The sequence below is a fragment of the Oncorhynchus mykiss genome, chromosome 1, assembly GCF_013265735.2.
Source record: "Oncorhynchus mykiss isolate Arlee chromosome 1, USDA_OmykA_1.1, whole genome shotgun sequence".
Lineage (NCBI taxonomy): Eukaryota > Metazoa > Chordata > Actinopteri > Salmoniformes > Salmonidae > Oncorhynchus > Oncorhynchus mykiss.
The window spans coordinates 39,635,586-39,648,960 of NC_048565.1; the positions used below are offsets into that span (position 1 = coordinate 39,635,586).

General features: G+C 42.0%; 1 protein-coding gene across 1 annotated transcript; it reads left to right on the forward strand.

The window, feature by feature from the left end:
* Window positions 1-1,319: 1,319 nt before the first annotated feature.
* On the forward strand, window positions 1,320-9,635 carry LOC110520525 (muscarinic acetylcholine receptor M2). The gene is made up of 4 exons (XM_021597943.2): window positions 1,320-1,451; window positions 6,432-6,671; window positions 6,961-7,938; window positions 8,660-9,635. Exons 2-4 carry the CDS (start codon window positions 6,498-6,500, stop codon window positions 8,987-8,989), a joined length of 1,482 nt encoding a protein of 493 aa, XP_021453618.2. The 5' UTR covers window positions 1,320-1,451; window positions 6,432-6,497; the 3' UTR covers window positions 8,990-9,635.
* The last annotated feature ends 3,740 nt before the right edge of the window (window positions 9,636-13,375 follow it).

Sequence of the window (13,375 nt, forward strand, 5' to 3'; positions counted from 1 at the left end):
TAAGTGCCGTATATGAGCCTGTTAGATGACAGATCCACATCTCGTCTGTAATAGTTTGAGTGTGGAGGCTGTTATTCCCTCTAGTAATTCCATCAGGGTAAGGCCACACTCAGACTGGGGCAGTGTGGTGAAGGTCAATACGACAGAGTTATAAAGGTTAAAATCCTCCGGCTACAGAATAACTATGGAGTTATCTCGTTCCCTCGTTATGCTGAGAGGGAAAACCATTTGTTTTACATGGATCCATTTTGTGGATCATTTGTCACTATTAGGTCCTCATATAGTTTCCATAACAACTTTGCTCTAAATACTTTTGCAAAGCCCCTCATTTGATTACTGTGATGCATTAAGTGAGCTAGGCCTACTAACATGGAATACATGGTTAATACAGCAAATAGGACGGATGCAGGGACAGATTACATCCACTGAGTGAATAGTACCATTATTGAATGGTATTTTGTACATTTTCAGCCATAACAATCAACTCCTAGGCTTGCATTGTCACATAGAGTATACTTAACAAACACCATATTCCACCTAACTGTCATTGTTCAAGTTAAAAAGCGGGCACTTTAATTAATTAATGAATGTTTAATAATTATTAAAAAGTCAGGGCTGTTATGTGTATAGAAGCCGTGATATTAGACATCTACAAGGGATACGGAATGGAACTAACTTCACATATATATTTTTAAATAGGCAAGCTAGTTATGAACAACGTCTTATTTACAATGACGGCCAAGGAACAGTGGGTTAACTGCCTTGTTAAGGGGCAGAACAACAGACCTTTACCTTGTCAGCTCGGGGATTCGATCTAGCAACTTTTCGGTTACCGGCCAAAAGGCGCTAACTCCTAGGCCTGCCGCGACAATCTTGCTGTGTTTGAATGCCTGTGAATAAATACTGCACAGTAAACACACACGCTTGGATTCTCAAGCACTGGCAGGCTATCTGTTTGTCATATTATCCTTAAATGAAGTCATGGCTAATGCAGTGAAGCATGCAAAGTTGTTTACCCACGGCCTTTATATTGGCACCACGTGCGAGCACTGTCCATGGTTCTTAAACAAAATTTTGCTTGCACCACAAATAATGCGTTCTGGAATAGACTTTACTTCCTTATTGCAAAGGAAAATAACTTACACTTGAATGTTTAGTGTTGACAATGTTTCCTCAACTTCATAAACTTGTCGAAATACAATTTCATTTTATGGTGCAGCGTCTTGATTCATTCACCCCCCCCCCCCCCCCCCCCCCTCTCTCCCTCTCTCTCTCTCGCACATATGACTACTGGCGAACACGCAAAGTCGCCCTTTGTCCTTCAGCCTGAGAAGTATGTCGACATCTGCCATTACATTTCTCCAGGTTGTTGAAGCTATATTTTCTGGACGGTTACAGTGATATGGGCATAACAACTGGATCCATCCACCACCTGACTCAACTGGTCGAAGGTAAGTCCGGGACAACCATTGTCACAGCGAGACTGTTCAAACTTTAACATATCCTATCAAATATTATATTATTTACGCGAACTGCGTTTGGTTTGTAAGTGGTTAGGGTTAGGGTTAGAATAAAAACGCACAGATCATTTTAAAAGTTGGGTGCATGTACAATTTTGGGTGGAGTTTTGTAGCTACGTTTCTTGAATGAAGTGAGACTGTTCTCAGAAATACTCAAAATTACTGTACAAACACAATGTTTCAGTCGGAAAAAGAAACTTGTACATTATGGATTTGTGCCAACTTTGGCGATGACAGTGTTTCAATAGAGCATAGACCCTTTGAACAAGACTGTTCTTGTGTTTGTGTAATACAACTGTACTATTGGAGAAACATCATATTAGCATGTTGTTACATAATACTTTGGTAATTGCATTTTAATTGGATAGTAATGAGCTGAACGTTTTTGCAAGAGGAATAATAGTGACTGTTCCTTATATCACTTATGTAATAACTCCAGTATTATGCAATTATAAAGCAATTTCCAACATCTTATGTAACAACAATGTGATATTGTCATAATCCCAAGGTTACAACACGTGTAAGAACTAGATGTCAAGTGTTACTGTATTTCCTGATGTCTCACTCATGAGTATATATTTGTTAGTAATTTTGAAGCTGCCTAAGTGGTCTACTCTAATGTTGAGGTGATTCCATGTTCCTCATGTATTTCATTGTAGGCTATCAAATATTTAGACTAATTCAATGAACTGTTGTAGTTTTTGGTTCTTCATCAAGTATTTGGCAGCCATCAAATAAATATATTTTTGTTTTTTTAAATGTCACTTGCATATATTCAAATACCTTCAGTATTATTTGGTTTTCTGTGAGACATTCAAAATACTTTAAAATATTATTTGTTTTTCTGAGACCTGTATTTGAATATCAAAGAAAAAAGTTGCCTTTTAGTTGAAACACTGTTACACTACCTCAGTATTTGAAAAGTTGGTATTTTCAAATAAACTACAAAATACAACTTTTTTCTGCCCAGGTCTTATCATTGTGACTTCCACACGATATCCCTGAGGCGCGAGTCTTCATATAACCTTGACTAACCCTTCACTATTGTCCTGTACCATTACCCTTTAATATCATGATTTAATGATAGAGTGTCAAGTGAGGCCAGAACAATTATATTGTTTCTCACCAGGAATCTCCCATGCTGTACTGTGTGTGTGTTAAACAGCTAAATTAGATTGCTGCCGGACTCCTCCCTGGGAATTGTACATGGTAGATCTGATTATGTGTCCTAATCTTCTCCTATTAAATCTCATATTCCTCCCCAGGGTGCCCTGGCTCAGATAGACCGACTCCGTCTTTCTGCCTGTGTGTGTACAGCGATCATCCCTTTCTCCTCTCCTCTGTCCCATAGTTTTCTCCTCCTCTTTCTCCTCTCCTCTCCTCCTCCCCTCTGTTCTCAGGGTGTGTTGTTTGGTAGAATCTGGTGTTAGCAGGTTGTTTCTGTCTCTCCTGCTTGGCTCTGTGATACAGAGTGGCGTGTGTTTTTTCCACACTCTGTTACACTCCTACGTCAATGCAGAGCACACAGTGATGTAAAATTTCCCACCTCTCCCAGTGTATCACAGACTTCCCAGAAATTGTTACAACAAGTGGTGGCAATTTTATTGGCCTCGTATACTGTCACGTTGTTTATTTGCGATGGACTGTGCAGAGAGAAGAAAGGTGATTCAGGCCCTCAATGGAAAAACAGAGTAACTTGCTCTGAGTGGACTGAACACAAGAGGGTCTAAAAGAGAAAGATCACACACACGGACACACACGTTCCAAGACATGTTCCAAGTTGTGTTCCAGTGCCCCAGATTCGTTCTCTGTAACATGGTGAGACAGAATGTAGCAGCAGCATGTGGTGCCCTTCTCAGAGTCCCAGTGAGAAGAGAATTATTCCCTGAAAACCAACTCAGCCAGACAGCCAGTCATACTAGCACATTACCGGAACCAGCTGTTGGGGCAAGCAGCTGTTGAATCAGATTACGCTAGATAAGCTAGTGGGCCTGTCAAGGAACTGCTTCGTTTTTTTCTCTCCAGATTCCATCCATAACAATTAGTAGGAGCTGTCCTGTTATCCTCCTGTTATGTTTGAATCAGAGGGTCTGGGTGTGAGGGGCTACATGTGCACGTGGTATGAGGGAGGGAAGAGGAGCTCTGTCTGACCCATAGACATACATATGTACATTATTATTGCATAATGTTCAGACACATCATTGGTCTGACCCCTATCCTCATTGTAGATTCATAAATAAATGTGTTTGCCACTCAGGCAGCTAATTGGACAGTTGTGTAACGGCTGTTTGGTCTCCCCGCATTAACCCTTAATGCCTGAAGCAAAACACAATGACTCCGAGCAGGTCACTGATTGATTCATAATGTTTGATTGTAACATTTAATGCCAGGTCTGTATATGAGGTTCTCCATAGGGCCACCTACTGTACGTGCATATGAGTGGGAGGGGGCATCATGAATAATTAATGAGCAAATATGTTTGTCAGAATAATAAGAATATGAAAGAATATGAAACATGTTTGTCTTACTTTCACCTCAAACGCAAACATATCAATAGAGCAGAGCAGGCTCTCTTCCTGACCTTTTGAGTGTTATAACTATACTGTATTTCTATGGTTATGACCCTGTAAGTGCAGCACAGCACTGTTTCATAATTGAATCAAATGGGGTATCTGAGGGATAACAGATGGGGGTACTCATACTGTAATGATATTTGAGCTGATGTTAAAAGCAGGAAGGAAGCCTCTATTAGGTACAATCTTATCACATAGTCTAATGGAGTTGCTTATGGGGCTGCTTCAGTAGCATGCAAGGATCCTTGAAAAGTCTCTCCTGAGTGTCTTTCCATTGATTTTCAGATCCGAATAGATCAGGTAATCACATCGCTGTCTGAGTAATGTTTGTGCTGTAGATACTTTTTGTTCTTACCGTCGTTCCTTAGCAGCTATTACAGTGGTGTTCTTCCATTTGCTAAATGTGGTTATGGTGTTGTTTGTTTTGTGTCATAGGGAATTGCTATACCTGTAAATCGAGCTATCTGCTTTGTTACTGTCAGACAGAAGAGGGCTGGGTTGGTGCAGAGATGAGCTAGAGATGAGCCAAGACAGGATCAGAGAGCGATTAGGGTCTCACAAAGCGTAGAAAGTATAAAAGACAGCAAGGAAGATGAACAACTGCACCAACATCACTCTCTCAAAGTGGACAGCATCCCTCCCTATTCCCACAGCCAGTTACTCATCTTTAGCCTGATAGGATCTGTGCTGTCGTGACATGGAGACAGGCGCTTGCTGATAGACCTCTATCTATCTGTACGTCTGCCCCTCACAGTTAGCCCACAGTGGCAGCATGAATGTAGTCTCTTGCTGTGACAGTAGCTAGCTATTGGCCAGTGCAGATTCAAGATTACAGGGTTAGCCATAGTAGTAAAGCACCCCTGGAGCAAATTAGGGTTAAGTGCCTTGCTCAAGGGCATATCAACAAGTTTTTACCTTGTTGGCGCAGGTATTCAAACCAGCAACTTTTCAGTTACAGGCCCAATGCTCTAACCACTAGGCTGCTTGCTTGTACTTCTACAAGCCTATAGAATTAGGGGAACAACATGACATTATTAACTTGGCTCTTATAATCAGATTAGCTGTCAACATGTATGTTTCCAGGTAAACCAGAACATGTAAATGAGCTGTCTTAGAGGTTAGGGTGACCTAATAATGTGTTCTAACTCGACCTGTCAGATCACTTCCTATCCCAGTGAGTACTTTCAGTTCATCAAAGAGCCAGGAGGGGAGCCTTGTCCAGGAAACCATACAGTTAAAGTGCATTCAAACTCATAGCATAGATGAGCCAAATACAGTACAAATAAGGCCAAATTCAAAAAAATGGTGTCAATATTTCAAAATCATCCCAATGTGACTGGAATTGACTGTGTAGCTCAATGACGTTACTTTAAGATTGAATGCTTATTTGGTGAAAGTGCCGCGTCCGTTTGGGATACTACAACAACAAAGAGGTTACTGCAAACCACCACACTGCTTCTTCCCTCTGACCTCACTGCAGACGCGATAGAACAGCAGAATATGTACTACACATTTCATCAACAAAACAAAAACAAATTAAAAAACAAATGAAAACAATTATTTGGGAGATATTGACTTGCATTGGGTTTTGGACAGAAATGATAGCATTAGTAGACAGCAGTCAGGTAATCAAAACCATAGAAAGGATTGCTGTCCCTCCTTATCCAAAGGCTTACAGGATAAGGAAACAAACATTTCATTTTGTAATTTAGGTAATTATTAGGTCAACTATTTACTTTTAATTTAGTCTGTGGTGTTCAGCAGTTAACAGTCAGGTCAAATCTACTTTCTACAAACACAGCAGCAGCTGGATAAATATTAGGAGTCAGGTCATTGCTGCTCACCAATAATCCTTTGTAAATTGGATCTGAGAATGTTCTTCCTTCATGCCTGTCCTAAAATATCCAGGGGTGATACTGCATATTCATTTTGAGATATAGGACACTACTGTGTGGATTTTCTAAACCCTGCAGCTACGGGAAAGGGCCTTTATTTGCTCACCTGCCATTTTGTTTCACACCTGGGTAAAGGAACACACACCTGCTCTCTCCTCTACCAGTCTGGTGTCGGAAATCACAAAGGAACCAAGTACAACATCATCAGGTAGTTGATTGTGACGAGTACAGAGAAAATGCTTACACACACACACACACACACACACATACACACACACACACACACACACACACACACACACACTAAAAGAGATGCACTCATGCTTAGACAATACACTATGGGCTGGTTTCCTGAACACAGATTAAGCCTTATTCTTGACTTAAAAAGAAGGTTTAATGGAGAATCTCTTGTCAAAAGCATATGTAATCTTTGTCATTACCAGGTGTATCTTATAGTTCTGAGATTGGCCCCAAAGCATACTTGAAAAGGATAACCAAGACCAGACAAGATGGAGATGCTCAACCTCACCAACTACTCCAACCTCAGCTCAGACAATGAAAGCAGCAGTCTCTTCTCTGGGAGTCCCTATAAGACGGTAGAGATCGTCCTCATCATCCTGGTGGCCGGGTCACTCAGCCTCGTCACCATTATTGGCAACATCCTGGTCATGCTCTCCATAAAGGTTTGGATTAAAGATCCGTCACTTAGTTTTTTTAATTAATCATATTCTTAGGATACAGTTGAAAAGGTCACATAATGGATAGCCAATATTCAGTGCACCTAAAATACTGGAGACCTGTTATTCTTTAGTGTTGTGATTGAAAGATATTGGCAAAATGCATTGCACATTGTTAGGGTCAGGAGTTACTCCTGACCATGTGACCTTGGCCAGATCACATGGTCAGGAAAAACTCCTGGTTCTACACATATCATTGTCTTTTCTAATATTCTCCTGTATGCTCTCCATGAAGGTCAATAGGAACCTCCAGACTGTCAACAACTATTTCCTGTTCAGCCTAGCCTGTGCTGACCTCATTATTGGCCTGTGCTCCATGAACCTCTACACTGTCTACATTGTGATTGGACACTGGCCCTTAGGCCCGGTCGTGTGCGACCTGTGGTTGTCCATTGATTACGTGGTCAGCAACGCCTCAGTTATGAACCTCCTCATCATTAGCTTTGACCGCTACTTCTGCATCACCAAGCCTCTCAGCTATCCGGTGCGCCGCAGCACCATGATGGCGGGGATGATGATTGCGGCGGCCTGGGTGCTGTCATTCGTACTATGGGCTCCTGCCATCTTGTTCTGGCAGTTCTTCGCGGGTGGGCGGACGGTGCCGCCTGGCGAGTGCTACATCCAGTTCTTCTCCAACGCAACAGTGACGTTTGGCACGGCCATCGCGGCCTTCTACCTGCCTGTGGCCATCATGATCAGTCTCTACTGGCGCATATCCAAGGCCAGTCGCAGCCGGGTACGGAGGAACAGCAGGAAACCTTTAGGGAATAGCCTGGGAGAAGGCCCATCGCAGAGCCAGGAGGATGGGTGCAGGGCCCAGCCCAATGACTGCACTGTGACTGGGGAGGAGGAGGAGGAGGAGGGTGGGGATGGAGAGAAGGTCGGGGAGGGGGTCCAGCAGCAGAATGACAGGGAGCCCTGCAGAGGGGAAGGGCCAGACAGAGATAGCTCTACCACAACAGTCAGCAACCTTGCCTCATCATCCAATCAAAAGAAAGAGCCTGGCCTATCACAGAAGGGGTCAAACGGTGAGGCCAAATCCAGCCAGACGCTGTGTTGCTATCAGAACCAGGCCAAAGGCTGTGGGCCCAAACTCTCCTGTATCAGAAGCAACTCCCGGCCTGAGGGAGAGACATACAAAGCCACGCACAGCAACACAGATTCCACCCCTGCAACAGAGAAACACAGCCTGGTGACACGGACGCTGTTAAAGGTGTTGATATATTTATATATATATATATATAATGCACAACAGAATAGACAGCAACTTCCATTAAATAATAATATGAAGTATGTCTAAAGTGAAAAGATATATACACTGAGTATACAAAACATTAAGAACACCAGCTGTTTCCATGACATAGACTGACCAGGTGAATCCAGGTGAAAGCTATGGTCCCTTATTTATGTCACTTGTTAAATCCACTTCAATTAGTGTAGATGAAAGTGAAGAGACATATTAAAGAGGGATTTTTAAGCCTTGAGACAATTGAGACATGGATTGTGTATGTGTGCCATTCAGAAGGTGAATGGGCAAGACACAAGATTGAAGTGCATTTGAAAGGGTTATGGAAGTAGGTGCCAGGTGCACTGGTTTGTGTCAAGAACTACACCGCTACTGGGTTTTTCACGCTCAACAGTTTCCCTTTTGTATCAAGAATGGTCCACCACCCAAAGGACATCCAGCTAACTTGACACAACTGTGGGAAGCATTAGTCAACATGGGCCAGCATCCCTGTGGAACCCTTTCGATACCTTGTAGTCCTCAACCTAACTCAATATTAGGTATGTGTTCCTAATGTTTTGTATACTAAGTGTATACTTATAACCATAATCAAAAAGCACAAGATATTTTACGTGGTAGGGGAGAATGTAGAATCATGAAAAAAATGCATTCATACTGATAAAAAAATCTATCACTTTTCTGTCTCCAGGTGACAAAGAGGAACTCCAAGCAGAGCTCCAAGAGGAAGACGAAGAAGAAAAAGGGCCCTCCGTCCCGGGAGACGAAGGTGACGCGCACCATCATGGCCATTCTGGTGGCGTTCGTGGCCACGTGGACACCTTACAATGTGATGGTGCTCATCAACACCTTCTGCTCCAGCTGCATCCCCAACTCGCTGTGGACCATTGGCTACTGGCTGTGTTACATCAACAGCACCGTCAACCCGGCCTGCTACGCCCTGTGCAACACCACCTTCAAGAACACCTTCAGACAGCTGCTGCTCTGCCAGTACAGGAACATACGCACGATGAGGTCATGAGGACCAGGGGGTCAGGGGTCATGGCTGCGAAGCTGCTGTCTTGATTCACTCAGATACTCACAGATCTGATAGGACCGGATAGGTGAAAGTAGGTGAAGCTATTGTTCAGACCTACCCAGTCATCTTTGATCTGTGCAGAGGCTGAACCAGAGCAGAAGGAGAGGGGATACAACTTCTTAGAATGAAATGCAGCTCAGATGTGTATCTATCTATGTTGGTTGTGGTTTTATATGAGTAGGTTCCAAATTAGACTGCTATTCTCATGAAACGTTTGGTTTCAACATGGTGGCTAAAACTCGGTTTACATAATGGCTGTCTATGTTATGTTTTGGGTATGTGACATGTCTACTCTATGGTATGAATTTGGATATATCGGGTATGTCTGGGTGATTCTGTCTGATGTCTTGTGATTGCTTGTTGCCCAGTGCTTGTTTGATAAACAGGTGCAGTGGCAGAGGTTTGCTCAGAACTGTTTCTGCACTGTTCAGACACTTAAGGTTTGTTTGTTGATATACTATGACACATGGTTATAGATGTTCCCCTATGTACAGTTGAAGTCAGAAGTTTACATACACCTTAGCCAAATACATTTAAACTCAGTTTTCACAATTCCTGACATTTAATCCTAGTAAAAATTCCCCATCTTAGGTCAGTTAGGATCACCACTTTATTTTAAGAATGTGAAATGTCAGAATAATAGTAGAGAGAATTATTTATTTCAGCTTTTATTTCTTTCATCACATTCCCTGTGGGTCAGAAGTTTACATACACACAATTAGTATTTGGTAGCATTGTCTTTTAACTTGGATCAAATTTTCCAGGTAGCCTTCCACAAGCTTCCCACAATAAATTGGGTGGATTATGGCCCATTCCTCCTAGGAGACAGAATGCGTCTTCTTCCTGAGCGGTGTGATGGCTACGTGTGCCCATGCTGTTTATAATTCCGTACTATTGTTTGAACAGATAAACGAGGTACCTTCAGGCGTTTGGAAATTGCTCCCAAGGATGAACCAGACTTGTGGAGGTCTACAATTGTTTTTCTGAGGTCTTGGCTGATTTATTTTGATTTTCCCATGATACCAAGCAAAGAGGCACTGAGTTTGAAGTTAGGCCTTTAAATGCATCCACAGTTACAGCTCCAATTGACTCAAATGATTTCCTATCAGAAGCTTCTAAAGCCATGAAATAATTTTCTGGAATTTTCCAAGCTGTTTAAAGGCACAGTCAACTTAGTGTATGTAAACCTCTGACCCACTGCAATTGTGATACAGTGAATTATAAGTGAAGTCTGTAAACAATTGTAGGAAAAATGACGTGTGTCACGCACAAAGTAGATGTCCTAACCGACTTGCCAAAACTATAGTTTGTTAACAAGAAATTTGTGGAGTGAAAATTTGTGGAGTTGAAAAACGGGTTTTAATGACTCCAACCTAAGTGTATGTAAACTTCCGACTCCAACTGTAAGTATAAATGAGGTTTAGATTGTTAAAAAAAGATGTGTAAGTATTCTGAGAAAGAACATAAAAACACTAGTACTGTTGATATATCTAGGAGAAGAAGAAGAAGAGGGAAGAGAGAGAAGAGAGGAAAAAGACTGAGAATTTCCTGCACAGCCAAAACCAACAGATTCAGAGAAACATAAGACTACGAATACACCTGTAAATATACAGTACCAGTCAAAAGTTTGGACACACCTACTCATTCAAGGATTTTATTTGTACTATTTTCTACATTGTAGAATAATCGTGAAGACATAACAACTATGAAATTACACATGGAATCATGTAGTAACCAAATAAGTGTTCAACATTTTATATTAGAGATTCTTCAAAGTAGCCACCCTTTAACTTGATGACAGCTTTGCACACTCTTGGCATTCTCTCAACTAGCTTCACCTGGAATGCTTTTACAACACTCTGCGGTCCGACTCATCCCAAACCATCTCAATTGGGTTGAGGTCGGGTGATTATGGAGGTCAGGTCTCTCCTTCTTGGTCAAATAGCCATTACACAGCCTGGAGGTGTGTTTGGGGTCATTGTCCTGTTGAAAAACAAATTATAGTCCCACTAGGCGCAAACCAGACGGGATGGCGTATTGCTGCAGAATGCTGTGGTAGCCATGCTGGTTAAGTGTGCCTTGAAATTCTAAATAAATCCCTGACAGTGTCACCAGCAAATCACCCCCACACCATCACACATCCTCCTCCATGCTTCATGGTGGGAACCACACATGCGGAGATCATCCATTCACCTACTCTGCGTTTCACAAAGACACGGTGGTTGGAACCAAAAATCTCAAATTTGGACTCATCAGACCTAAAGACAGATTTCCACTGGTCTAATGTCCATTGCGCATGTTTTTTGGCCCAAGAAAGTCTTATCCTATGCAGCAGAGGTAACTCTCGGTCTTCCTTTCCTGTGGTGGTCCTCATGAGTGTCAGTTTCATCATAGGGCTTGATGGTTTTTGTGACTGTACTTGAAGAAACTTTTAGTTCTTCAAATTTTCTGGATTGACTGACCTTCATGTCTTAAAGTAATGATGGACTGTCGTTTCTCTTTGCTTATTTGAGCTGTTCTTGCCATAATATGGACTTGGTCTTTTACCAAATAGGGCTATTTTCTGTATACCCACTCTACCTTGTCACAACACTAATTGGCTCAAACATATTAGGAAGGAAAGAAATTCCACAAATTAACTTTTAACAAGGCACACCTATTAATTGAAATGCATCCCAGGCCTTTTGAACCTGATTGAGAGAATGCCAAGAGTGTGCAAAGCTGTCATCAAGGGAAGGGTGGCTACTTTGAAGAATCTCTAATATAAAATATATTTTGATTTGTTTAACACGTTTCTGGTTACCACATGATTCCATATGTGTTATTTCATAGTTTTTATATCTTCATTATTATTCTACAATGCAGAAAATAGGATAAAAAAATAAAAAACCTGGAATGAGTAGGCGTGTCCAAACTTATGACTGGTACTGTATGTAACTACACTGTTTTTACAAAAGTACGTCGACAACCCTTCAAATTAGTGGATTCGGCTATTTCAGCAACACCCATTGCTGACAGGTATAGAAAATCGAGGACACAGCCATGCAATCTCCATAGACAAACATTGGCAGTAGAATGGCCTTACTGAAGAGCTCAGTGACTTTCAACGTAGCACCGTCATAGGATGCCATCTTTCCAACAAGTCAGTTTGTCAAACTTCTGCCCTGCTAGAGCTGCCCCAGTCAACTGTAAGTGCTGTTATTGTGAAGTGGAATTGTCTAGGAGCAACAACGGCTCAGATGGGACCGCCGAGTGCTGAAGCGCGTCAAAATCATCTGTCCTTGGTTGCAAAACTCACTACCGAGTTCCAAACTGCTTCTGGAAGCAACGTCAGCACAAAAACTGTTCGTCGGGAGCTTCATGAAATGGGTTTCCATGGCCCAGCAACCACACACAAGCCTAAGATCACCATGGGCAATGCCAAGTGTCGGCTGGAGTGATGAATCACGCTTCACCATCTGGAAGTCCGACGGACGAATTTGGTTTTGGCGGTTGCCAAGAGAACGCTACCTCCCCAAATGTATAGTGCCGATTGTAAAGTTTGGTGGAGGAGGAATCGTGGTCTGGTGCTGTTTTCCATGGCTCAGGCTAGGCCCCATAGTTCCAGTGAATGGAAATATTAACGCTACAGCATACAATGACATTCTAGATGATTCTGTGCTTCCAACTTTGTGGCAATAGTTTGGGGAAGGCTCTCTTCCTGTTTCAGCTTGACAACATCCTGTGCACAAAGCGAGGTCCATATAGAAATGGTTTGTCGAGATCAGTGTGGACCTCACTAATGCTCTTGTGGCTGAATGGAAGACGGTCCCGGCAGGAATGATCCAACATCTAGTGGAAAGTCTTCCCAGAGTAGTGGAGGCAACTACATATTAATGCCCATGATATGTCAAGGAGATGTTCGAAGAGCAGAAATGTTTACAAATTAATACAAATGAATTTTGTCAGTTAGTATTCAACCGATTTATTATGACAAGCCTAAATAAAAATTGCATGGACTCACTCTGTGTGCAGTAATAGTATTTACACAGCCTGGAGTATTTAACATGATTTTGTATTATGACTATCTCATCTCTGTACCCTACATAAGTGAATTTAACAAACAGATTCAACCACAAAGACCAGGGAGGTTTCAATGTCTCGCAAAGAAGGACACCTATTGGTAGACGGGTAAAAAATAAAATAAGCAGACATTGAACATCCCTTTGAGCATGGTGATGCTAATAATTACACTTTGGATGGTGTATCAATACACCCAGTCACTACAAAGATACAGGAGTCCTTCCAAATTCAATTGCCGGAGATGACGTAAACCGATCAGGGATCGGA